The sequence below is a fragment of the Mobula hypostoma genome, chromosome 1 (genome assembly GCF_963921235.1).
Source record: "Mobula hypostoma chromosome 1, sMobHyp1.1, whole genome shotgun sequence".
Taxonomy (NCBI): domain Eukaryota; kingdom Metazoa; phylum Chordata; class Chondrichthyes; order Myliobatiformes; family Myliobatidae; genus Mobula; species Mobula hypostoma.
This window is the reverse complement of record NC_086097.1, coordinates 144,034,613-144,062,548: the sequence shown is the minus strand read 5'-3', so window position 1 is coordinate 144,062,548 and position 27,936 is coordinate 144,034,613. Positions and strand designations below refer to the sequence as shown.

Here is a 27,936-nt window from a genome sequence, read left to right as displayed (position 1 = left end):
AAACCTGCAGAACTCATCTGATTATAAATACTGCAAGGTCTTGGTTTGCCAGTGTTTAAAGCTTTTAAAACCAGCTGAGAAACTGGAGAGCGAATACTTGAGTCTGATCAGGATGAGTTATTGATGTGAAGTTGATCCTTTCATTACACTACTAATCAGATGTTTTGTATACGTTTCAACTTTCATTTTGACAAAAGCACTGTAATTAAAGCTACTGTTAGAATAAAATCTAAGATTCCTGAACTTGTTGCAATTTTTAATGCACATTTGATGCATATGACTTTGGTACAGAAATTTTCTTGTACTGCATAAAACATTTTACAACTTTTATTAACCTCTACTACCCCAGAGTTTAATGTGTACTCCAAAAATTGGTCAATGCTGCTCTGATATTAAGCCCTAATAACTGAGAAAGAACTGTTTCAACAGCATTTAATATATACATAGTAAAATAATGAATTTACAATCTTGGGCATTAAATCTGTACATTCACTAGACCAGTTAATGAATTAACCACTCTCCCTGCAATATACAGATTTGTTCCAAGGATACGCTCCTTGTTTGCCAATGCTAACAACCATTAACCTGCAGAAATCTGCAATCTATATAGCCTCTTGTAGATTTAAGGTGTTTAACAAAACTTACATGGCTAAATACTAAAATGACAGGCCTGGCTGTACAATATCCTACATCTTCTCCCTCAAAGTTACCAATTATGAAAGCATTAATTTTCATGCTGTGTTTCTTGGAGAAGCTGCCCTCACTGTGAGATTAGCCCATGGATGAATACAAACTGGTAAAGGAATGTTCAACTGCCTTTAAATGACTGTTATCTCTGCTGGCCGTTCGCTTCATTCTCTGACTGGTGATGTCTTCTGGGTGGGGAAAAAAAGAAAAAATAACATTAGAAGCCAAGATCTCTTCATGAAGTAAAAATGCACCTAACGAGAAATCTGAATTCTTCCCACATAAGCTTAGTATGTACCCTTATCCAAGTTATGATAGCAACTTTGGATGTCTTTCAGAGTCTATATAACTAAACCTGAATGGGAATTATATCCTTGGAGAATTATGTAGCTGGTTCGAACCATCATAAGTAGTGTAGAACTTTTGGATAAATTTACACAATTGAGAAATTTTCAAAAGGTTGCTTGAATAACACTATTGCACTACTTTTAAACACTTAGGCGGTTTCCATAAATTATGTCAACTCCTGGTCACGACATTCATTTAAAATTAGCCACATCTTTTTAGAAGGTAGAGTTTAAATAGAACCAATGGTACCAGTGAATTTATTTTGTTATTTAATAAAGTTGAAAGTTAGATTTAAAAAACTAGGTGAATGAGCAACAAGTGACCACTTGAGTGATATTTTCTAAATCAAAATTAGTTCCACATTGCTGCACGAATACTCCTGCCCAGCTGAGTTATCAACTCCCTGTTCTTGCCATGCACGTAATTGAAAGTCAAACTGGAAATTTTAAGTAGAAGTTCCTTATGAACAAAAGTGTTTCAAGACATGGGGTTTTTGCACAATGTTAAATTTCTCCTTTCACTAAAGATGCTCTTTGGAGAAAAAGCATCCCTTCCTACCCCTATTGTGTCAAATGACTTAATAGCAAAACTTCTGAAATTTGTTTTATATAGTGGCAGGAGGGTTCATCTAAGAATTTGAGTCAATTCTGTTCTGACATTTCCACATCTTCCATCCTAAGATTGCTCACATCATGCAGTTATCATGCTTCAAGTATCATTTAGCTGGCTGCTCTTGCATTCTCAAAGAATTACTTATAAAACTTGTATGAATCCTATTCAGCTATCATCCCAGACTTTACCAGTGGTCAAGAATTTTACTGTATCTACTTTGTGATGTTCGGTATTGCCCCCTCCCCATATCAAATTTAAGGTATCACTTGTCTTCATATTCCATGGTATTCCCTTTCCATAATACTCTCAAATACAACTTCAGCTAAATTTTCAATTTCTTTCCTTGCCTTCTCAGAATCGTTTCCCTATGATGGTGTGGTCATTTGCATTAAAAAAGCCTTTGATGCTCCTTTTGCAATGAATATTTATCTCTTCATGGTGCCAATTTTTTCATGTTCTCAACAAAGACAAGGTGGAAGCGTGAATCTGCAGCTGCTGGAATTCAGAGCAAAAACTGCTGAAGGAAAGAGACTCAAACAGCAATACTGGAGGCTTAGGATGCTTAATACTTTGGTTTGATACCTTGCTTCAGGTTAGGATGTAGAGGTAAGGTAGTTTAAAAGGGAGGGATGACAAGTGCTGGTTTCACCCCTCCTCAATACTGACAACCTTTATTCTACAAGCTGTCCTGATGCAGTGTCTTAACCTCCCTTTGCCTCCATAGATGCCAAGGTTGTCCCTGACCAAACCAGCATCTTATCAGTATTTACCTGTCTTGATGGCTTGTTTTGGATGATGATTTTTCTCTGTTCTTGTGCTTTTTTTTCTTTTCCTTTTTGTGTTTTTTATCTTTCTTGTGCCGCTTTCGATGTATTGACCTAGAGAGTGAGATGGGCAGTCTTTACTGAGACAACTGTTCAAAAGAATCTAAAGATCCAAAAACATTTCCACTCCTTCAATGAACCCCTAACAAACTTTAGAAGGCTTTCTTTTGCAAGTCTAGCAGAGGATACTCAGAACAAGAGGACATAAATAGCCTGTTTTTCAAAGCATCAGGATAAAAAAAAACACTGATTGAGAAGCCGCCACATTGACATTCTTGCACTTACTTCTTAATCTCCTCTTCTTTTCTCTCCTCCTCCGGTTTCCGCTTTTGACTCACCGATTCCACAGCTTCACTGCATTTGTGGTGCTGTAACAAAAAATGAACGTGGTAAGTAATGGAAAGAATGAAAAACAGAGCTCAGGAGGTTCAACACCATATCCTTGATTACTCCAATATCTAGAAACTGAAGTACTCAAAATTGGGCAGCATCAATGGAGTGGGTGATTGATGTAGTTACATTTTAGGTTGAAGATGTGTATGTAACCAGCACCTATCTCGTGTTTGCATGGAAGGTACAACAAGGGGAGATGGTTTCACCCCTCCTCCTTAGACTACCTTCTTTCCCCTTGAATTAATGGAAAACATCTGGCAGTGACATGAAGGCAACATGAGAATTGCTACAGAAGACAAACTGCTGGAGGAACTCAACAGGTCAGGCAGCATCTATGGAAATGAATAAACGATTGATGTTTTGGGCTGAGACCCTTCATCAAGATTCAAAAATTTGGCTCAGGATTTCCAGCATCTGCAGAACCACTTGTGTTTTCCTACTGGTGCTAGCTTTTACCTTCCACTCATGCAATTCATATTCTTAACTTTAGCTCCATCTCAAATGATGAGTAAGCAACCAAGTTCTTGAACTCACACAGTTACATTGCCTACATATTCTTCCATCCTGCTTTCCAAAAGGAACCTCTTATATTCTCCCAGTTCTTCTGGCTTTTGCATCTGTTCTGATGAGACCAATTTTTCCAGAACATATTATTCCTCTATTACAGTTTCTCCTCTAGGGCCACAATCATGTCTACTTCTACTAGTCCCAGAATACAAGTGGACTTATCCTGCAGGAATACTAGATTGTCTAAGAAAGTGAATTTCTGTATGACTAATTCTGTGTGAGCCTTGCTAAAATGAAGCCAATGCAAGTATACAATACAAAATTTCCTGAAAATGTTATCCTGGAAAGTCCATGAAAATACTTGTCTAGTCCTGGGAACAAATATCTGGAGGCTTTATGTCCATACGGCATATCCCTTAACAGCACCTGTATCTAGCAATGAATGGCCAGAAAACCTGGACAATTTAGTTTTCCCTGGATCCCTTAAACATTGGCAAGTAGTACACGCTGCAAATATCAACAGATTCCATAGGAAGCCAACTACAACCTTGCCTGCAAGAACTGCTGAAACTATTAGCTCCCTCCCTAAAATTCCATAATGCACCCATATGATTGTCTTCCTTTCCAAAGCCATCATCACAAAATTCAAGAAATTGCAATGCAGCTCGAAACGACATTGAACATTTGGTTAGAGCACAATAAATATGCTACTTCTTGGTTTGAGTAGTGGTTGTAGGTAGAGTAAGCTCAAGTATGTATTTTTTTGGCAATATTGTTATGGAAATCAAGAACTTGTAATACTTTACTGCCAGTTTCTGCACTTCTACACCAAGACCTAGAAACAAAGTAAAATGAAAGATTTACTGTACATACATGCCTCTTGTGGACAAAATTGTTCTAGCAGCATACATCTCCAGAGACTGAGCTGGAGTATCAACTAAAAATATTCACCACGGTGGCATAGCAGTTACACCTTGGGTGTTCAGAGCTCAATCCTAGAGCAGTTTGTACTTTCTGTGACTGGGTTTCCTCTGGGTGATCCAGTTCCTGCCACAGTCCAAAGACATACATATCGGTTAGGAAGTTATTTGGTCATTGTAAATTGTGCAGTGTGGCTTGTTGGGCCAGAAAGGTCTGATCCACGTTACCCCTAAATAAAAATACTGTCTAATGAGTGGCTGCTCAGCATTACCCTTAAACCTTGGTCACATTTAGCAGAGGAGTGCAAGACTAGAACAAAGATTGTTGTCGCCAAAAGACTCAGTAGGCAGATCCGATTGAGATAGTATAATTGTCTACAGAAATTAATTATTTCCAAGCAGCATGATGTACCTATGTGGATAACAGACTCTACCACTTTAAAGCTGGCTGCTCCCAAAGTGGGAAGAGAAGTATGGTGAAACAAGTTACAGGGGTAATTGTATCAACAGAGAACACAGTAACAGTAGACTACCTGGCCTCTTAAGCTCTACTCTGCTGTTCAACAAGATGATCAACATTTCCTTATATTATTCACATCTAGAAATCTATTGGTTTTTGTTTCAAGTATTTAAAGGTATCTTTGCAATCAAGATCGAGAGTGCTAGATTGTATGTTTCCTATATGATACCAGGGTGACTTGAAAGAATATTGGAAAGGAAGGGAGGGGCAAGCCAGTTGTTATTGTACATGGGGGACCAAAGACAATAACTCCAGGAAAATATGAGGATCTTGGAAGCAAAGTGAAATTAAAGCACCTTGACTATTTTCTAAGAAAAGAACATAGAAGTGGTACGACATGCAGCTCAAAAAACCTATTCTGCTATACAGCCCAGAATGTCAAATTCAATCCTTATCTTAGGATGCCATCGAAGCAGATTTTGCATATTCTCCGTCCCTGTAAAGATTTCTTTCCCAATCCTCCAATTTTATCCCCACACAAAGGAGATATCATAAAAAGATTTCATGTCCAGAAATTTACAGATTAAGATTTACTGGATTAAAGAGTGGAAGGTTTTGGTTTTTTTTTGGGGGGGGGGAAGGGGAGAAATTGATAGGATAAGATATCTATTATTCAAGAAACCAAGAATTGGGAGTACAGTCGGCTCTCCGTATCTGCGGATTCAACCAACCATGGATCGAAAATATTTGAAAAAAGATTCCAGGAAGTTCCAAAAAGCAAAACTTGAATTTGCCGCACGCCGAGCCGAGCACTATGCCGAATCCTCGCAAATGAAGTGATGTGTAGGCATACCCTGCTGTAGCCTCCCGCCATTTCACAGATCCTCAGTCTCTCTCCAGCACTCGTCGTTTGAGCATTGGTCGCCTTACGTCTCGTTTGTTCACTACTTGTGTTGGGAGCGAGAGGAAGGAGTTTAAGGCTAGTAAGGGATGGCTGGCTAGCTATGTAAAGCGCTACAGCCTCAAGAACTTAAAGATGACGGGAGAATCGGCACCAGCTAGTGCCGAGGCAGCATCAGTGTTCGCAGAAGAGCTACAGTGGTTGCGTCTGTACTGAACATGTGCAGACCTTTTCTTGTCATTATTCCCTAAACAATACAGTATAACAACTATTTACATTGTATTAGGTATAAGTAATCTAGAGGTGATTTACAGTATACAGGAGGATGTGCATAGGTTATATGCAAATACTACGCCATTTTATATAAGGGATTTGAGCATCCGCGGAATTTGGTATCTGCGGGGGGGTCCTGGAACTGCGGATACCGAGGGATGACTGTATAATTAAATAGTTATGAGGCTAGGATTTATCCATGTCTCTAGTCCTGCACCATCGTTCTTCCTGATAATTCTGAACAATTATCTATAGCTTTCTGGAGGAAAGGTTTAAAATGTATTTCATTTTTCTTTCAACACCTAAAGGAAAATTTCTCAATACATGTTGAAACACTTCATTATTTCAAACCCCATATTATACTCAAAACATACACAAACAGGATATAGATGTCACTAACATGGGCAATATTTATTACTTACTCTCAGCTAACGTTAAAATAGGCTGCCGCCTTAAAATGTTGCAGCCAGCATGATGAATGAACTTTGATGTAGCATTTTGGTATAACTGGGTTGCTTTTACCGGGGCACAGTGAAGAATCAACCATATTGCTAGCCACATGGTTCAGTCAAGCAGGACAGAATTTTATATGACAATTAATTAAAATGAGTATTTTCTTGGACTAGTTAGTTATTCCAAAGTTTACTTACCTAAATTTACTTTCCAGGCTGCCCTGCTAAAATTTCAAGTCACATCAGTCCAGCAATGTGCAAGTCTAGTCTACTAACTTAACCTTTGATATCATAACCTTACAGAAGAGTATATTTATGATTCTGTACAAGTTATTCCAGCCCCCTGAAATCAGATCTATAGAAAAATGAACCATTCCCTACCGTAAAGATGGCCAGTCCAAGCTTGGCTGCTTCACGGTCTTCTTTAGTTAGCATCATTCTAGAAGTAGTACCACTGTAAGGAAAGAGGCTGGATTAATCAGAGGTCAGTTCTCTCTTCCCCCATCACAAATCATGGACTCGTCAAATACACACTTTCAGGAGTGTATTACTCCCAGCAAGTGGCATACCCCCTGTACAGAGGAAGAAGTTTCCAACCAAGTGGTAGGCCCATCTCTGAGTACCACTGTAGTTTCACTGTGATCATTGAAGGGGCCCGGAAAGTCAGGAAGAAGCTGGGAGATCAGAAGGACCAGAGAGGCTGGAGATCACTAAACAGCATTGGTTGTCAACAAAACAGTAGAATCCATCATTAAGGACATCGTAACAGATGCTAGCTGAATCTGCTGGATAGCAGCAGCATGATTTTATGGAAGTCATGTTTGAGAGATTACTTTGAATACTGACCATGGTAAATTACATTACCAGTGGAATTAGCTGAATGGTTTTTATTTGATAGTTCACATAACATTGCATAAAATAGAGGTTCACATGGTTAGTGATAACATATTAGTATGGATAGAAGGTTGATTCATGGAGAGCGAGGGGACTTCTGGGTCATCAAGGGAATGGCGGCGTAAGGAAAAGGTCTCTCGACAAAAAAGAAGGTAAACTGCCCCAAAATCGAATTTAGACAAATACTTAATATTGCATAACTATATTAATAAAAGGGGCAAGGATGATGTCTAAGAACAAGAATAAAAAGTCCGCTTCGAAGGCTGATAAACATAAAGAGATGCAGCAAGGCGAAGGGCCTAGCTCCCCCACGGCAAGCCAGGACGGAGATAATGAGGGGGAATCGGTGACTCTGTCTTTGATTCTCGGAGAGATTCGCGAGTTCCGACAAGATAACAGCAAACAGCTGGAAGATATTAAAGGAGAAATAGTAAAAACTAACTCGCGGGTAGATGAAGCCGAAGCGAGGATTGTTGGAATTGAAGAGAAGCTACAAAATGCCGAGGAAGTGATAGCAGAAATGCTGAAGCTACAAGACCAACTCCAGTGGAAACTAATAGATCAAGAAGGCCGCTCGAGAAGGGAAAATGTGAGGATCTACGGAGTTCCCGAAGGAACTGAAGGTAAACCCGGATTGATTCCCTTCGTGGAGAAGCTGCTTAGAGAGAACCTTGATATACCGGCCGCAAAAGACCTAGAGATAGAAAGGGCTCACCGTGCGTTGGCACCACAGCCTCCGGCAGGCACCCAGCCCAGATCGATTCTGATCAGATTTCTCAGTTACAGAACGAAGGAAGAGGTGCTTAAAAGAGCATGGCAAAAGAAAGGTTTCATGTGGAACAACTGCAAAATCAGTTTAGACCACGACTACGCACCGGGGATTCTTGCCAGACGGAAGGAATATACGGAAACACAGAGAGTCCTGAAGGAAAACAACATCAGATTCCAGACCCTGTATCCAGCTCGGCTGAGAGTCTTTTACGACGAAGGGACAAAAACTTACGCTACGGTGGAGGAGGCAACGTCGGACCTGGCGGACCGGGGACTACCTATTAAAGTTATCACCCAACCGGAGTCGCTACTGGAGAGGATTCGGCAGAAGTTGTGGCAGTTAGTGGGGCGAGGACGCTCCACTCGAACCAGAGTGTCAAACTACAAGGAAAAGCTGCAAATATTCAGACGCGAATGTACAGAGAATACAGATTAATTAAGAGAAATGACTGAAAAGAGTAAATCGGACTTAAAAGTAAAATGAAAACTGGTAACTGAAAATAATCTAGGCGGAATAACTTGAATGATAGCAATATGGTCGAGACATAAATAGGAGAAAATTCTCTATGATTATTCAAACTGCTGAGGGCCCTCTAACACAGGGTGAAGATAGAGGTTATCCCTCTGAACTGAGGCGGGTCGGTGCTGAGGCCTCACTGTGGGAAGTCGGGGAAAATTTTCAAATGTTATACGTTCAGAAATGTCTAGGGTGTGGTTATATGTCTTGGTTTACTGTTGAGAAGGGATTGCTTACTGTTTGGTTAGAAAAGGAGAGTGCTTTTTTTCTACTAGAGAAAAATGCAAACTGAATTGGTAAAAATAATTTCCTATAATGTTAATGGGGTTTTGAATCCAATTAAAAGAAATAAGATTATGTCTAAATTGAAAAAAGAGAGGGCACAAATAGCTTTCCTCCAGGAAACACATATGAGCCAATCTGAACATGGAAAATTAAAAAGAATGGGCTTTAAGCATGTATTTTATTCATCATATAAATTGAGTCACAAAAGAGGGGTAGCTACTTTAATATCAAGTACTCTTAATTATGAACATATTTCAGAGACTAGAGACAAAGAAGGACGGTTTGTAAAAATCACAGGAAGAATAGAAGGTACAGAAATAACATTGCTGAATGTTTATGCTCCTCCAGGTAGTGAATGGTCATTTTATAGACACATTTTTGACCTAATGGTCAGTTCTCGAGGGGTAGTAATTTGTGGAGGGGATTTTAATATTAGATTAAATCCTATATTAGATTCTTCAAGAATAGTTACTCAGAATAAACCTCTGACTCGGAAAGTGAATTCATTGATGGAGGAGTTGGGAATTATAGATGTCTGGAGGGAATTACACCCTACTAGTAAAGATTATACATATTACTCTTTCCCTCATTCAGCCTATTCAAGGATAGACTATTTCTTTATCTTTAATACAGATAGACTCAGGATAAAAAACTGTAATATTGCAACAATTGATCTGTCGGATCATAGCCCAGTCTCTATGTCTCTAATCTTGGAAAGGAAAATGAGGAAAACACTATGGAGGCTAAACTCACATATACTTAATAACCCAAAAGTAATGGAGAGATTAAGGGGAGAAATCAAAGAATATCTAGACCTTAATGACACGGGAGAAACATCACCAGTGATTTTATGGGATACATTGAAAGCTGTACTGAGAGGGAAAATTATTTCCATTACTACTCACATGAAAAAAATCAATGCACAAAAATTAGCAGACCTTCAAGGAAAATTAAAACAACTTCAAGTTGGAGATAGCAACAAAAGTAATTCAAATCGAAAACAGGAAATTAGGAAATTGCAAAGTGAAATTGATGATATTTATACGTTGGAAACTCAAAGAAATTTTCTTTACCTGAGACAAAAGAATTATGAAGTAGGAGGTAAATCAGCTAGATTATTAGCATATAAATTACGAAAACAACAAGCAGACAATACAATTCATAAAATAAAGAATCCAAAGACAAAGCTTGTGGAGAGTACAATAGGGAAAATTCAAGAGAGTTTTGAAACGTATTATCGAGAGCTGTACTCCCAACCCCGGGCCCCCAATGAGCCCTATATAGACAGTGTATTGAATTTTTTAGATCTACCTAAACTTACAGATTTACAAAATGAAAGTTTATTAGAACCAGTAACTGTCAAAGAACTGAACGTGGCCATCTCTAGGTTAAAGGCTGGAAAGTCCCCGGGTTCTGATGGGTTTACCTCAGAGTGGTACAAGTCCCTGAAGACAGTTAGCCCCATTACTACTTAACACCTTTAATTGGATCTTGCAGAGAGGAGAAACTCCACCTTCCTGGAGAGAAGCGATTATTTCAGTTATTCCTAAAGAGGGTAAAGATAAACTAGAATGTGGCAATTATCGGCCAATTAGTGTTCTTAATTTAGATTACAAACTATTTACATCTATATTAGCGCGCAGATTGGAAAAGCTTTTACCTGGCCTAATCCATTTAGACCAGACTGGATTTATTCAACAAAGACAAACACAGGACAACATAAGGAGAACTCTGCACATATTAGAACAGGTTAATAAGAACGAGACAGAGACAATGGTAGTAGGATTGGACGCTGAGAAAGCTTTTGATTCGGTTAGTTGGGCATTCCTATACAGAGTGTTAGGAAGATTCGGCTTTCAAGAAAGGTTTATTAAAGTAATTCAGACTCTGTATGACAGCCCAACAGCCCGAATTAAGATAAATGGGGACCTCTCTGACTCCTTCATTTTAGAGAGAGGCACTAGACAGGGATGCCCAATTTCTCCTCTCCTTTTTGCGCTATATATTGAACCACTTGCCCAACTAATAAGACAGAGCGAAATCATAAAAGGTATCAAGGTGGCAGGGATTGAACAGAAAGTGGCGTTATTCGCAGATGATGTTTTGGTCTGAGTGTACCAGAAAAATCATTTATAGGATTGTTTACACTGTTGGATAACTTTGGGAAAATATCAGGTTATAAAATAAATGTAAAGAAAACGCAGGTTATGTCCCTAAATTATACACCATCCAAAAAATTGCAGGATACATACGATCTTAAGTGGGAAGCTAAATCATTAAAATATTTAGGAATAACCCTGCCGAAGGATCTTTCAACACTGTCACAGGTAAATTATGGGCCATTAATCTCAGAGATAAAAGCAGATATGCATAGATGGAATCTTATCCCCTTTTTAAGTTTAAATTCAAGGATAAATACTATAAAAATGAATATTCTTCCTCGGTTATTATATCTTTTCCGTACTCTACCAGTGGAGGTGGATGATAATCAATTCAGGGAATGGGACAAATGGATTTCCCGCTTCATTTGGCAAGGAAGGAAACCTAGAATTCGATATAACACCTTATAGTTAGGGAAGGAAAGAGGAGGTATGGTTCTTCCTTGCCTGAGAAATTATTTTTATGCCTCACAGATAACCCCTCTGTTATATTGGTGTAATAGGGAATATAAGGCTAGATGGAAGGAAATAGAATTTGGATTAGTTGACAGTTTTCCTCTTCAGGCCTCAATAGCTGACAAAGGATTGATGGCTCAGTTGGAAAAATTTAATAATGCTTGGATAAATCTTACATTAAAAGTATGGCAGAAGGTGGTTAATTCATGTGGAATTAATAACATGCTAAAACTCTTTAGATGGTGTGCATATGATACCGAATTCCTTCCCAACAGAGGAGATAAAAGATTTGAGCTATGGATAAAGAAAGGTCTTACAACCTACCTCTCATTTATAGATAAAAGAGTATTACAAAGTTTCCAAATCCTGCAGGACAAACATGGCCTAGAACATAATGATTTTTTTAGGTACCTTCAAATACGAAACTGTGTTAACCAGAGTTGTAGATATACAGACCTATCAACAGTAGAATTAGAATTTTTCAAGATTCTGAATTCGGCTTGCAGTTCAATACCTAGTAAATCAGTTTCTCGCCTATATAATGCACTCTCCCATGCTAAAAATGTAAATACACTGTATATTAAAGAGAAGTGGGAGAAAGAAGCGGGGTTGGTACTTTCAGAGGAGGCTTGGGGGAAAATCTGCAGCTTTCAATGGTCCTCGACTAATTCTTTGACTTGGAGAGAACATTGTTGGAAAAACATTATAAGATACTTCAAGACCCCATATCAGGAAAAATATAAAGATACAAATGTGATGTGTTGCAGAAGGTGTGGCTCCAAGGAGGCAAATCATTTTCATATTTTCTGGGATTGCCCTAAATTAAGTCTATTTTGGGAAGGTATTCATAGAACATTAGTTAAGGTACTTAGGTCCCAGATACCTCTGAATTTTGAGACGCTCTATTTGGGGCATGTATTGTTCCTTGAACAGAAGGAAGATATAAAGTTGCTGCAGGCCCTCTTAGCGGCAAGTAAGAAATCAATCACTAGAAAATGGCTAAATCCAATACCACCTACATTAGAAGATTGGTACGAAATTATCTTGGAAATATTTAGAATGGAAAAGTTGACCTACTCCCTGAGAACTCAAAAAGAAACATTTTATCAAATCTTGAATAAATGGATTGAATATATAACCCCAATGCGAGCAGACTTTAGATGACTCTCCTAATGATTTATATTGCTCTTCTCATCAACACAGTAATATTGCTAACGTAAGCACCCCTAGTCTAAATGTTTGTTGTTTTTTTTGGAAAATAGAGAATTAACACAAGTAAAGGGAAAGATTTGGGAAAGGGATAAAAAAAAATGAAAAAATTAAGTAAATAAGTACATAGGGATTAGATAATTATGTCTGCAGGCAGGAACAAGCACGAACAAATTGGGATATAAACACCTACAATGGTTGGTATATAGGCTTGTATGCAACATTTTGGACCAGTGGAAATGGTCCAGAAGGGTTGTATGGAAACTATTATTACCATTTTTCTTAACAACTAATTTCATTACTTGGCCTAATAGGTTAGATTTACCACAGTACATAATTATCTATTTAAATGTTCATTTTGCTTTTATATCATCTCAATGTGTACTTAAGAATGTATAAATAATTGTAGTTTTATACATATAAAAAAATGGAAAAGGTTATATGTGTGAAAAAAGTACATGATAATTGTGAACTCCTTATCCAAATAAAAATAAAATTAAAAAAAAAAGGTTGATTCATGGAACAGAAATAGAAAATAATAAAGGAGTCATTCTTGGAGTTTGACAGAAATACTTTTGGGAAAGGAATCAACATTGAGTTCTCTGCTATTCATAATTAATGACTCATTTATGACTTGGACTAAACAAAACGGACAAGAATGAACCATTTACTTATTGTAAGTGTTTGGTTTTATTAGTGCCCCTTGAAGTTCCTTTTAGATAGTTAACCAAATAGATGGCAGATTAATGTGGGGAAATTTGAGGTTTGGAAAGTTTGTCCATAAATGGTCAATGTACAGAGTGATCATGTTATAAAGGTTCATGAAAAACAAATAATACAGGTGCAAATATAGCAATTAGTTAAAAAGTAAGAGGTACATAGACAAGAACCTTAAGAGAGTTGATGTACACAAAGAGTCTAGGGTTACAAGTTGAGTATTATGTACATGTGTTTGCCACACAGCAGGAAGGATGTGGTAATAGAGAGTACAAAAGATTTATCATGAAGCCCTACACAGTGGAAAACAAAGTTTTTTTTCTAAATTTATACTGAACTTCCAAGTTTATTCAAGGCAGATTCACTAGATTATGATGATGGAGTTGTGCAATGTGAAAAGACTGGGCAAGACCACCTACATTATATTCTTGAGTTAGAATAGGACAGTCTGAAAGAGAATAACTCAGTGATCTGGAACTAAGGGACAATATCACTTAATAAGAGGATGGCCATTTAGAATTGAAATGAGATTTTTTTATAAAGAAGATTCCAAATCTTGAGAATTTTCCCCTCAAGAGAGCAGATACTCAGTTATTGGTTAAATTCAAAGGGAGATACTAATAAGATTAAGGGATATTGTTATCAAGCAGAGTTAATGTTATTAAAAGATAGGGAAGGTTCAGTGGCTGTATAGCCTACTCCTGCCATTCCTTATTAGCTTTCCTTCCCATTCAGTAAGTGTGTTCAGGAAATGTAAAAATAAATCCAATTAAGCTTTGACTATGCTGAGCTTTGAAAATCAGTTTCAAAAAATCACTGTCAAATCATCTGGGAAAAGGATGTACAGCCCAGCTCCTATTCACTATTAATTAATATTAGCTCTAGGGTATCTCTAAATGGCTGCACCCAAATTACACAGCTCTTTAGCAGCACAAGAATCAAGGATATGTCTGTCACCACCACGTGCGAGAGGATATCTAATAATGATTCTGCGTAGGTCTTGTTAGACACAACCAGAATGTTGCGGAGACTAAATATGCATGCAGCGCAATAGATTTTTGTACAAAGGCGAGTGTTGGAGTTGAACCACTGAAGTCAGGAACTTAGCAATGACGCAGAACCTTACAAGTTGGAGGTCCGGCATTACAAAGTTTCTCAGAAAGGATGTTCTTGTGTATGGAACGATCTGTCTGTTGGTATACAAACAAAAGCTATTCATCGCATCTCATTAAACAGTATGACAATAAACCATTCCATACCAATTCCAGTTACAGAAATACTGAACAAAATGACAGGGATAGATCAAATATGCTGTTTCAGCAGAATTAGAATGTTCAAATATTTATAGTAGTTATTATACATAGTGGCATCTGTTGAATAGCAATTACAGAAGCATTATATCGCTTTACACACACATTCAAGGGCATTCTTGAGTACACTAAATAAAAAAATTGCGGGAAGAACTCAACATGTCAGGCCACATCTGTTGAGGGAAATAGACAGTCGACAATTCGGAATAAGACACTTACTGTAGACATCTAGATTAATCTACAACTGGCAAGACTGGGATCTTCCTACCTTGAACTGCCAAGCCCAAGGACTCTGTCAACATCTTTGCTATCTGGGTCCACACCCTCACGTTTACAGACCTCTGCCAGTTCCTGAAATTAGATGAGAACACTACTGTTAAGGCAGCATTTTGCAACTCCACATAAGCAGAACATCATCCAGGTTTGTGAACTAATCAACAGGAACAGTAAAAAAGTAACAGTGATAAGTATTAATGCAATTTTCTGGTGTTTTTACACAGTAAACAAGACGCTCATAAAAACACCGTATACAAAAAGATAGATGAATACAGAATTCTCTCACAAAAATGTATGAACTTTCAGTGCAGAATGTAAAGTGCATTATACAAAGTGCAATGCAAGAAAGTGACAAAATCAAATATTAGGGCAATGCATTAACAAAATGATACACAAAAGTACAAGATGTAAGGAGAATAATGTTAACGTTCGGAGTTGGTGTATATAGAGAATCTCAGTGACGGTAGCAGATACAGCGAATGCACACAGCATGTAGAGAATAAATGACATGCACACAAGGGCAAGTTGGACATGCAAAATAATGGGGCACTTCTCACACAGTACACTGCCCATGTGTAAATAAAAGGAAACTGTGTGAAGTATGTGGAAGATCACATTATGACTAAGACAAAAATTTTATTTCTTGAAGTATATTGTACTTATCCCTTACCTCTTTGGTTACTCCAGTTGGTTTCCTTTTGGGATTCTTGTACCCTCTAACAAAGAAAATAAATAAAATTACACCAAATTTATTTAATATGTTAACATCTAGTAACTGCCTCTTGTAGGCACTGTGAAATAGTCATACAGCATAGAAATAAGCCCTTTCAGCCCAAATGATCTATGCTGACCAAGGTTCTAAGCTAGTTCCATTTGCATGTTTGGCCCAAATTCTCAAAACTTCACCTATGTACCTTCCCAAGTGTCTTTTAAATGTTGGTAATGTGCCTCGAGCACTTCATCTGACAGCAAATCCACAAATAGATCAGTGGAAAGATGGTGCTCTGGTTATTAAATTTCTCCCTTCTACCCTAAACCTGTGTCGTCTTGCTCTTCATTCCCAACCCCGGTAATAATTCACCCCATCTAACTCCTGATGATTTTATATACCTCCTAAGAGCACTTCTCATGTTCCAATGAATAAATTAATGCTTAACCTCTCTCAATAACTTATTCCCTCAAGTCCCATCAACATCTTCATTAAGTCTCCTCTGCACTCTTCCCAGTTTGGTGACCACAGCAGAGTAGTCAAATCTGAACATGGTATTACAAATGCAGTCTCACCAACATCTTGTACAACTATCACATAACATCCCAACTTCTCTACATTGAAGAGAACGTCGAGAATGAAGAAACCCAGCATGCCAAAAGCATTTTTCACCACCGTCTACTGTGACGCCAATTTCAGGGAACAGGACACTTGTAACTCCAAGGCACCTCTGTTCGACAACACTCCCCAAGGCCCTCAAAGTATAAATTCATATGTCTTCACAAAATGCAACACCTCACATTTACCAGAATTAAACACCATTTGCCATTCATTGGCCCACTTACCAAGATGTTCAAGATCTAATTCCCGATAACCATATTCACCGTCTATGACACAACCTATTTTAGTATCATCTGCCGAATTTCTAACTATACCATGTACGTTTACACATTTTCTTTCTTTTTAAATCTTTTTATTGAATAAGTATACAAAAAGGTAAGCCATATAAACATTAATACAATGTTAAAATATAATAAAATTACAAAAGGTATCAATACCAAAAAAAGAATACTACAATGTAATTTAAACATAAAAAACCAAGATAACATAATAGTATACTAAATTTTATATATATATCAATAGAAGAAAAGAAAAAAAAAACCCCAAAAAAACCCACCGTGCAACTAACTAAAAGCAAAGCAAAGCAATGGGCTAACTTGAAACCAAACAGAGTTAAACTTAAAATCACGTCCTCAATCCCGACCTCCATTAAAAACAGTGAAAAAAAAACAAGAAGGGTATATATTACATTAAATGAAAATATCGAATAAAAGATCCCCAAGTCTGTTCAAATTTAAATGAAGAATCATAAAGATTACTTCTAATTTTCTCCAGATTCAAACATAATATCGTCTAAGAGAACCAAAAAAAGGTAGTTGGAGCATTAAGCTCTTTCCAATGTTGTAAAATACATCTTTTCGCCATTAAAGTAAGAAATGCAATCATTCTACGGGCTGAAGGGGAAAGATTACTAGAAATTTTAGGTAGTCCAAAGATAGCAGTAATAGGGTGAGGAGAGATATCTATATTTAATACCTGAGAAATAATATTAAAAATGTCTCTCCAAAAAGTTTCCAAAGTAGGGCAAGACCAAAACATATGAGTTAAAGAGGCTATCTGCCCAGAACATCTATCACAAAAAGGATTAATATGCAAGTAAAAACGCGCTAACTTATCTTTGGACATATGTGCTCTATGAACAACTTTAAATTGAATTAGGGAATGTTTAGCACAAATAGAGGAAGTATTAACTAATTGTAAAATCTGCCCCCAATCATCCACAGAAATGGTAAGCCCCAATTTCTGTTCCCAATCTACCCTAATCTTATCAAATGGAGCTTTCCTAAGTTTCATGATAATATTATAAATCATAGCCGATGCACCTTTCTGACATGGATTAAGGTTAATTATCGAATCTAAAATATATGTAGGAGGAAGCATTGGAAAGGAAGAAAGTATAGTACTTAGGAAATTTCTAACTTGTAAATATCTAAAAAAATGTATTCTTGATAAGTTATATTTATTAGATAATTGTTCAAAAGACATAAGGGAACCATCTAAAAATAAATCCAAAAACCGTAAAATACCCTTAGTCTTCCAAGTTTGAAAAGCGCGATCCGTAAAAGAGGGAGGAAAAAATATGTTACCTAAAATAGGAATCGCTAACCCGAATTGATTAAGATCAAAAAATTTTCTGAATTGAAACCAAATACGCAGGGCATATTTAACTATCGGGTTAGACACCTGCTTAAGGCGTTTCGAATCAAAAGGGAGAGAGGAACCTAAAATAGAGCCAAGTGTATAGCCCTGAACAGATTGTAGTTCCAATGCTACCCATTTAGGAATAGATAGTATATCCTGGTCAAGTAACCAAAATTTCATATGTCGAATATTAATTGCCCAATAATAGAATCTAAAGTTAGGTAATGCTAAACCTCCATCTCTCTTAGCTTTCTGTAAATGTATTTTACCCAGTCTCGGATTTTTATTCTGCCAAATAAATGAAGAAATTTTAGAGTCAACTTTATCAAAGAAAGATTTTGGAACAAAAATTGGTAATGCCTGAAACACATATAAAAATTTTGGCAAAAAAAACATCTTAACTGCATTAATACGACCAATCAAAGTTAAATATAAAGGAAACCATTTAGATGAAAGTTCGTTTACACATTCTCAACCAAGCCTACCACATTTACAACTTCAACTAAATTCTCTTCCAAATGGACAACATCATGAATCTGCCCATAGTTATAAATAAAACAGCCTCTCAACATCGCCATTTGATCCTTTCATAATTTTGTACAATCTATAAATGTCATATTTTTAAAATTTAGATACAAGTCAAACTTCCTCAATCACTACATCAGAACCCTCTCTTACCTGAAATCAACACTGCAAATCTGGGCAGCAGCAATTTCAAGACTAATACCTCCTCAGGCACAGAAACCAAAAATGCACACAATACTCCAAAATAATCCTAAACCCATGTGTATATTATGAAGCAAGCTGCTCCAATACATCTTTATTCTACATCATGGTGCCATAGCTGCTACTGAAATGCCTCGGAGTTCTAGGGACCCAGATTAAATACAGACTCCCCCCACCCCGCCCCCAGCATTTACTTAGATACAGCACAGTGACAGGCCCTTCTGACCCAATGAGCCTGCACCACCCATGTGACCAAGAAATCCATAACCCACACGTTTCTGGAACTTGGGAGGAAACTGGAGCACCTGGAGAAATCCCACAAGATTACGGGGAGAAGTACTGTTTAATCGGACTTTGTACAGCCAGATCCTCCAGTTTCCTTCCATCTTTTAACGATGTGCCAGTAGGTTAAATGTCTATTGTAAATTATAGTGTAGGTATGGGGAAAAAGAATGGGGGGGGGTGGTCACAGAGACGGAGAAGCACATCATCAATACAGACCCTTCAGCCCAATGAGACCATGCTGACCAGTGTCCACTTAGGTCGTCCCAATTTCCTGCGTTCAGCCCACAGCCCTCTAATCCCCGTCTCTCCATGTGCCTCTTAAAAATCACTATTCTACTTGCCTCAACCACTTCTTCTAGAAGCTTGTTCCATATACTCACCATTGTTTTTTAAAACTCCAAAACAAAACTAATTGAAAGGAAAACACGGAGCCAGAAATAACTCATGTACATTGTCAGCTTTGCTTTGAGGTGACATGCATATATGACATATTAAATCATGATGTATACAATTCAGGGTTTACATATAACCTGTAATCAATTATTTAAAGAATGCTTAATCAAAGAATATATTTACATTACTCAAATACTACCGAAATATTAAATACACAATACTCCTCCTTGCTTAGCTATAAAGGCCAACTCAAAGAATGCATCTCAATTATATACACAGTATACATATAATGCAACTACTATACAGACATTCAGAGCATAGTAAATTTTATAAAGTCCCATTCTGATCTAAAAATTTAATTACTGTAGAGGATTGCTTACCTTTGAGGGTTAGCATCTTTCCTGCCAAGTGGGGTGGGGGTCACACTGATTGGCAAGTGAGACTTAACTCTGTGAAACAATCTCAGGTTCTGGAGCCTCCTCTGTCGTGGATGTAGCAATTGACTCAGAATGCAGGAAGGAGATCTGACAGGTACGAGCACCTTTCATCTCCTTTTTTCACGTTCCTTCTCTTTCATGCCTTTCTCTTTTTTGCCTTCCTTTATCTTCCAGTTTCTTGTGAGAACCTATGAATTTTCTAATTTCGGTCTCATTTATCCTCTTCCATTCCCATAGCACATATGTCATTGTCCTCTTTTCCCTTTTCTTCTTTCTAGTCTGTGCATATTGATCTTGAGAAGGTACGATTAATCCTTTCTCGTTCCCTTTACAATCTGATCTCTCCTCTTGGTTTCTGCATCCACATCATCTGACAAATCCTGTTTTCATATCTCCTTTGACTCCTTTCTTTTTGTCCTTCCATTCATCCAGCTGGGCTTTGGTCTTTGCTCTTTGCATTGACTTTCACAAACAGGTTTTTCCCCCCCTCACACCTGAAGTTCATGCAATATCCTTTAATGCACACAAAGTAGATTCTGGTTGTCTATACTCACAAAACACAAATGTTTGCAACTTTCCTGAAGCTCCTTGAACTCTCTTCCAGTTTAAAAACAAGCCACATTTCGCAGTAACTGTCCAATTAACGTATCAGAAGCTTTCTCTGATATGTCGCCTCCAAAAACTTTTGTAGTCGGACCACTGTTTTTATCACTGTCACAATCCCACTGAGAGGCATGGTCCTTCACTGGTCCAAATGCTTTCCAACCAAAGTTCACAGTAAATTATCAAAATACTAACATTAAAATACTAAAAATAATAACAAACTGATTAGAAAGGCTGGCTCTGTTATAGGAGTCAAACTAGACACATTGGAGGTTGTGATACAACGGGAGGAGAAGATGGCAGTGCAGCTCTCTGGTGAAAAATGATGTCGTATCTGTTAAATAGGGGCCGTGGACAATTCTGATTTGATGGAGAATGGACGTGAAACCACAGAGGAACATCTGGAGAAATTTCTGAAATGCCCGTCCGCTCCTGTCATTACTGTGTGGTTGGGAATCTTTCAGAGGGTAGGCCTCAAAATCCCCGGCCTAGCCTGCTTCTGGCGACCGAGAAAGAGGTCGAATCGCTTGGACAGAGATGGCGCTCAGTACTCTGTGTCGGAGAGCTGATCAGAGCTCGAAGTTTTCAGATGACAGAGTCGGATTGTGGTCGGCATGGCAGGGAGAGTTTTTTCTTCCTTCTCCCATCTGCGAGAGATGTGGGACATTTGAGAAACTTTGAACTTTACTGTGCTCATGGACTTTCTTCATCAAATTATGATATTGTGCACTGTTGTAACTATGTATAATTATGTGGTTTTTGTCAGTTTTTTCATTCTTGGTTTGTCCTGTGTTTTGTGATATCACACTGGAGGAAATAATGTATCATTTCTTAATGCATGCATTACTAAATGATAATAAAAGGGGACTGCGTGTCTTCATAATCTAAAAAACAAAGTACCCTATGGAAACGCCTGGCAATTCCGGACAATGTTTCTCACCCTCTGCATGCCACCTTGGCTGAACAGAGGAGCACTTTTAGTAATAAACTAAGACAACAGCCCTGCTCCAAAGAGCACGATACGAGGTTATTCTTACCCTCGGCCATTAGGCTCTATAATGAGTCAACCTGTAGCCGGGGAATTGATGACCCCCTCCCGTTAGACTGTTTGAGGTAACTTTTTTTTATTCTTTCTTACTTCTCTTCTAATATTTGTATATCTATGCACTTGTAATGCTACACTGTAATTTCCTTTGGATCAATGAAGTATCTATTTATATGTCACCATATACAACCTTGAGATTAATTTTCTTGTGGGCATCCTCAATCTATAATAAAACAGAATCAATGAAAGACTGCACCAACTTTGGTGCAGAGTTAGACCAGAGGCACAGAAGATGGCACCAACACCTGTTTGCCCTCTGTTAGGCAATGGCTCATGGTGTATAGCATGGAGACAGTTGTGGCATCATCCAGCACCTTCCTTAATTCGCTTTCAGTTGTCTCTCTTGCAGGGGATGTGGCATGCACATAGTGGATGGATCTCCAATCAAATTGTAGCTGTCTCAGCCACTTAGGTCCCCTCCTGTTTTTACCACGTACAAGCTCAATATGGGCTATGAATGTCATCCCCACAGGTTCTCCAGCACACGTTCTTAGTCAGATATCTGCAGGTTTCAGTTCAGTATCTTTGAAATGCCATTTAAACTCATTTTGTGGAATGACTGGAGCAGCTGAGGCAGTGTCCAATTCCATTTTAAATAATTTGCCGTTCACTTCTGGTGTAAGCTACATTGCTATCTGGTGTTAGTTTTCACACTGTAAATCTCAAGGGTACACAGTCCTGTATCACTCACATCCCGATCAGATTTTTAAAAATCAGTATCATGCAGATTAGTGCTCTTTTCAAAACTGCAATTTGACTTTTTAATCTTTAGCTCTCTCCTGTGCAGTCCATTTATTTTTGTCTGCTTGACGTGCTCTTTATATGTCCTACTTTGTTACGTTTTCTGCAAGTTCCACCTGCATTGGTCAGGTGTATGCAAGCCCCTGCCACAACATTAACAATTTATTGGCCAGGCATGTTTCTGTTTAATGTTGCAATTTTGTTCACCCTCACTTTTATTCCTGGCTGCAACTCAATTGTATCTCTGCCTGCTGTTTCTATCGATACAGCTATTTCAACTGCTCTTTAAAGTGTAAGTTGTACTTCAGTTAGGAACTGCTTCTGAGTGCTTCCTTCTAAGATCCCAGAAACTAAACACTCACTCAGTTCATCAAGCCCATTATTGAACTGACAATGCTCAGACTTCAATTCAGCCACATATACTGAAATGGGCTCCCCTTCCTTTTGATTCCACTTATGAAATCTTACAGTTCTAAATGTTCCTGCAACAAAGCTCATTTCAGCTGGTTTCGTTGGAGCAGTTAAGACTTCTAAGCAAACTATGTCTTTAAATCCAATGCACTCAACAAAATTGGCACTTGCTTTGGCACAGAATTAATCACCTAGTAATCACTATTAATGAACCCATGAATTTGCCCATTTTTTGCCTTTTTTTAAACTTAACCATTTCTGTCCCTTTCGAAGAACATGTGCTGCAGTGTATTTTTTTTACTAGACCATTTCTTGATGCTTTTTTTTAAAACTTGAACGTCTTGTTGTGCTTCAACAGATAGGTAGTTGTATCGGGTTCATTTTAAAAATACCTCATCACCATTGTTATTTTTTGTAACTCCAAACATAAAAACTAATTGAAAGGGGAAACACGGAGTCAGGAATAACTCATGTACGTTCTTCGTGACACATGCACATATGACATGGCAATGTCATGATGTATGCAATTCACTTATTTTTACATCTAGCCCATAATAAATTATGTAAGTGCACAAGAATGCTTAATCAAACAATACATTTACAAAATACTACTCAAATATTAAATACACAACACTCACTACCCCCCGGGTGAAAAGGTTTTCCCTCTGGTCCCTCTAACCCTAAATCCATGCCCCCCCCCCAGTTTTGGACCCCCTTATCCCAAAAAAAACTGTTACCGTGTCCTTTGTCTATGTCTCATATATTTAAACACTTCCAACAGGTTTACCTCATTCTACTATGTGCCAAGGAACAAAGACCAGGTCTAACCAACTTCTCCCTGCACAGGCCCTCTAGCTCTGACAACGTCCTTACAAACCTTTTCTGCATTCTTTCTGGTTTAACTACATCTTTCCTGTAGCAGGGAGACAAAACTGTGTACAGTACTTCAAGTGCAGCCTCACCATGGACCTATCCACCTGCAATATGTCCCAACTCCTATACTCAATGTCTGGACTCAAGGCCGGGAAGCTAAATGCCTTTTTCACTGCCCTGTGATGCAACTTTCAATGAACTATGTACTTTTGCTTCTATCTTCATTGAAATCCCCTCAGCCTACTTCTTTAACTGTTAAAGGTAACCTTGTAATCTATAATAACCTCTTTTCACTATCAACATCCAACTTTGTTTCATCTGTAAATTTACTACTCAAGCATTGTATATTTGCATCAAACTCATTATTTAAATATATAACAAGGTTCCCAACACTAGCCCCTGTGGTACACCACTAGTCAACAGCCTCCATTCCAATGAACAACATCTAACCACTACCCTCTGATTCCTACCTCACAGCCAATTCTGAATCCACCCCACTAGCTCACTTTGGACTCCATAACACCTACCATAACACTCCAGACCAGCCTACCAAGCAGGACCTTGGCTGAAGCCTTGCTAAAGTTCACAGACAACATCCACTGCCGAAGCCTCATCTACATTTTAGTTACCTCTTCAAAAAACTGAAAGATTCTTCAAGCACAACTTGCCACACACAAAGCCATGCTGACTCCTCCTAATCAGACTTTGTCTATCCAAATATTGGTAGATCCTGTCTCTCAGAATTCCCTCCAGCATCTTCCCTATTACTTGCATCAATGGTCTTTAATTCCATGGGTTGACCTCACTACCCATAAACCACAGAGCATTAGTGGAACAACATGATCTCCTTCACTTCAAGACATAGGCAGCCCTGCTGATCTCTACAAAGGACCGATTCTCTCCCTAGCCACTCTTTTACCCTTAACATAGCTATAGATCTCGTTGTGACTGAACAAAGTCACCGGAGGGACACTGAAGCTGGTGAAACAGAAATCACTATTCATTACAAGACGAGATAATTCTGTTGACATACTTGGTAGAGGCTCACAAACCTAAAGGTACCTCACATTTTATACCGTTAAGATCAGAGGTAACAGTAGATGACTCAATACAATTTCAATAGTTACAATGACATTGGTTACTTCAATACTTTGGGTTGACAAGTGGTTCCTTTGAGATACACTGGGGAAGCACATTGTAATTGATAAGACACCTCCAAAGGTTCAAATACCTTCGTGAGAAACTAATTAACACAAATATTCTAAAACCTTTTGACAACAGAGCAGCAGACACCCAAAATTAGTGCTGTCAGGGTTGTCTCTGAGAACACTAATATGATAATTACACAAAAACTATTGATTGTCTATCACTGTGACCACGTTTGATATGCTAAGTGACATCATCATCTGGTCTGTCAGCTTGCACTCAAGTCACAATGGTGCAGTGTTGCCTGGTTTGGTGCAAGTGAATTAATACAACTCCCATTTGGCTCTTACACATGCAATCTCTTAGCCTGTTCTTCTAACTTCAATTTATTGCTTGCAATTTACAAATAAAATGAAAGGTAATTGTAAGCTTCTTGAATTTATGTCCATTTACAGAACTGAAGAGTGGTTCTTGTTTGAATTAATATCTTCTATATTCACATAACTCTAGAATACTCCCTAACAGGCCTTCTTAAGATTTTCTTTAACCCTACCCAATAGATGCACCTTACAGTCTCTTTGCCCTCATCTCTTAATTCATTTATAGTCATGAAGAGTTTCAACTGACCCCAACTCCTAAACCCGATGCAAGTTCCCTGCTTATCCTTGACAACAGCCTCAATTTCACTCATCAGCAGAGGTTTCCCAAACATACAAATCAAAAAGATTCTACAGATGCTGGAAATCTTGAGCAAAACACAAAACAATGGCGGAGCTCAGCAGGTTAAGCCTGAGAAGGGTCGTAGCCTGAAACCCTGATTGTTTATGTCCCTCTGTAGATGCTTCCTGACCTACTGAGTTACTCCAGTCTCTTGTGTTATTCTCCGAACTTGCCAGGTTTACCCTTCACCTGTTCCTGTACGCTTGCTATTCCACTCTTAAGAATCTCCCACTTGCTATCATTTCCCTTCAAACTGGGCAGTGAGGGCGAAAATTTGTGCAGAGTTGTAGTAAAAAAGGGTGGGAAATGTGACTAATGGGATTCCTCCATTGGGACACAACCTGCACCCAAAGGGCCAAATGTCCTCTTTGCAATATAAGCAATTTAGAGGAAAAACCCAGGTTGTGAAATCAGGTTTCAATCTGAAATATCCACTGTTTTGCTTTCCTTAAACTCCAATACCCTTTCCTAAGATGGGACTTAACCACATTCTGTTTTTTATTTAATACTAGCCATTCTCCAAACAAGGCTCTGTGACTATTGACTATGTTGAATTATGAGTTACATCTCCAGTTCATGCACAAATTAGAGAGACTACACTGACTTCATAAGAATACCATCATAGAAACGTCAGCATAGCAAATTTTCGGGGCTCCAAATAAGACGAAGCATCTTGGTGAAAATATGAAACTGAGAGCATGTCAAAACAGCCTTAATCCCTAAACCACTGTGAGGCTAATACATTAACACATCCGACAAGTTGCCACTTTGGAATCCAGATGTATATAATCTACACTTACCATTATTAGATATGAGTAACTGTGCAGAATCACTTGCAAAATGTGCAAATGCACACATTATCTATTTTTTGGTAAACATGAAATGTGTAAAAATGTTCAGAAACCACATAATACTGTATCTGTACCTCCCTTACTCCTCCAGATTTACCTTTGATATATCACTGACAGTGCTTTGAATACAATCCTGCAAAAAAAAAACTACATATAATCGAAAATACAAATCCCAGTTACTCCTTTTTGGAAGGGCTCACTCTGCAGTCACCCCATGGTCAGGACCTCAATCTGCCTAACGCTGAGCTCCATGAGGACCACAAGCATCCTGGAACCCTTTCCCGATTTGCCGAGTTGGCAAGTGTCCCACCATGGGGCCAGGAAAAAGCAGCTGATTGGTGGTATCCTTTGGAAGGCAAACACAGTCCCAGGAATTTAGCACAAGCTTTTGGAAGAGGGAGGGAGATAAAGCAGGAAGGAATACATAATTTCTCAACTCACAGTGCTGCCATGAGGGCTTCCTGCTCAGCTTTCCGAACAGCCATCAACTCCTCTTCGCGAGATTGCTTCCCCTCGGTTTTCTTTTCCTTAGTGTACCAGGTTAAGTCCCTCCCTTTCTGCCATCGTCCAACTGGTGCCATGAGCGAGTTTCCTATGTGTAATCAATAACAAGGCACGAATTTATATAGATCAACTATCACAAGACTACTTCAAGCACATGGACTGTTGGACGACAAAAATCACTGCACTTCCATAGCCTTGTGCTCCAGTTAGTGTACTGTACTATAAACTACGCAAATACCCAGGCTGAATACTAATTTTCCCCAAGTCAATAATCACCTGGAAAAGGCAAACGAGAATTTCAAATCAACATTATTTCTGTGCGTGTGTTCTTGGATTGCTTCTCAATATAACTCAATGGTACATGGCAGCTAATACCAGCAGAGTAAATAACTAAATGAAAATTGCACTCTCATGATTTGACCTCACACTCCCTCTTCTCACCCCTCTCTCCAATCACCCCAGGTCTCCTGGACCCAACAAGTACCCCTGCTCACCTTCCCTGACCCTAAATAGCTCCCCGCCCGCCTCCCCCTTCTCCCCAACCGACAAGAGTCTCCCCGGGCCCTCTCCCTCCCGCACCCCACCGGACAGTCCCTGCTCACCCAAGTAATTCTCACGATGTTTATCCGCTTTCACGTCCTCCCAGGTGAACTGATCCTGTCCCCCGCGGACACCACCCCGGGCCGAACCCATCATCTTGCCGCCGCACGAACACCCCGGCTCCGAACGGAACAGCTCCCACTTCCTTTAGCCCTTCACACTTCCGACGCAGTTGGATGACGATTTGATGCCACCATCTTCCTACAGGGAAATAGGCGTCCGCTTAGAAAACACTAGGCGCCATGTTTGTTAGGGGTGTGGTTGGGCCCTCTGGCGCCCCCTGCTGCATCGCAAATGTCCAGCAGGCTGAGATACAGTGAAGCCAGATTGAATTGGGCCGCTGCTGAAAATTTTCTGCATTTTCTCTCTTTGTTTCAGACCCTAAGGTGGAATCAAATATCACACCAAGGGATTTAACATGGGGTTTGAAAAGGGTGGACAGGTTACCAAGACAGTTGGTAAGCCGATAAACATCGTGAGCAAAAGTAAAAGTTTTGCAAATTAAAATGACCATTGACCAGAAAAAAAGTATTTTGCCCTCTTTCCATACATGTCAAGAGTTCCCAACACTTTGTTTTCTTATCACAGCTATTTTGGTA

At 38.7% G+C, this 27,936-nt stretch overlaps 1 protein-coding gene across 1 annotated transcript; it reads right to left on the bottom strand.

Moving 5' to 3' along the window:
- Positions 1-294: 294 nt before the first annotated feature.
- c1h1orf35 (chromosome 1 C1orf35 homolog) lies at positions 295-27,589 on the bottom strand. The gene is made up of 8 exons (XM_063057341.1): positions 27,340-27,589; positions 26,675-26,825; positions 15,642-15,687; positions 14,964-15,046; positions 6,759-6,831; positions 2,757-2,839; positions 2,418-2,525; positions 295-875 (listed from the first exon to the last, which is right to left on the bottom strand). The coding sequence occupies exons 1-8, from the start codon at positions 27,431-27,433 to the stop codon at positions 830-832; spliced, it is 684 nt and encodes a 227-aa protein (XP_062913411.1). The 5' UTR covers positions 27,434-27,589; the 3' UTR covers positions 295-829.
- Positions 27,590-27,936: the final 347 nt, after the last annotated feature.

Coding starts and splice junctions, on each gene's coding strand:
- c1h1orf35 (XM_063057341.1), bottom strand. CDS start 27,433: ATGATGGGTTCGGCCCGGGGTGGTGTCCGCGGGGGACAGGATCAGTTC. Junction 15,688..26,674: donor GAAGCCCTCATGGCAGCACT/GTGAGTTGAGAA, acceptor TTTCTTTGTTAG/AGGGTACAAGAATCCCAAAA. Junction 2,526..2,756: donor AAAGAAGAGGAGATTAAGAA/GTAAGTGCAAGA, acceptor CTCACTCTCTAG/GTCAATACATCGAAAGCGGC.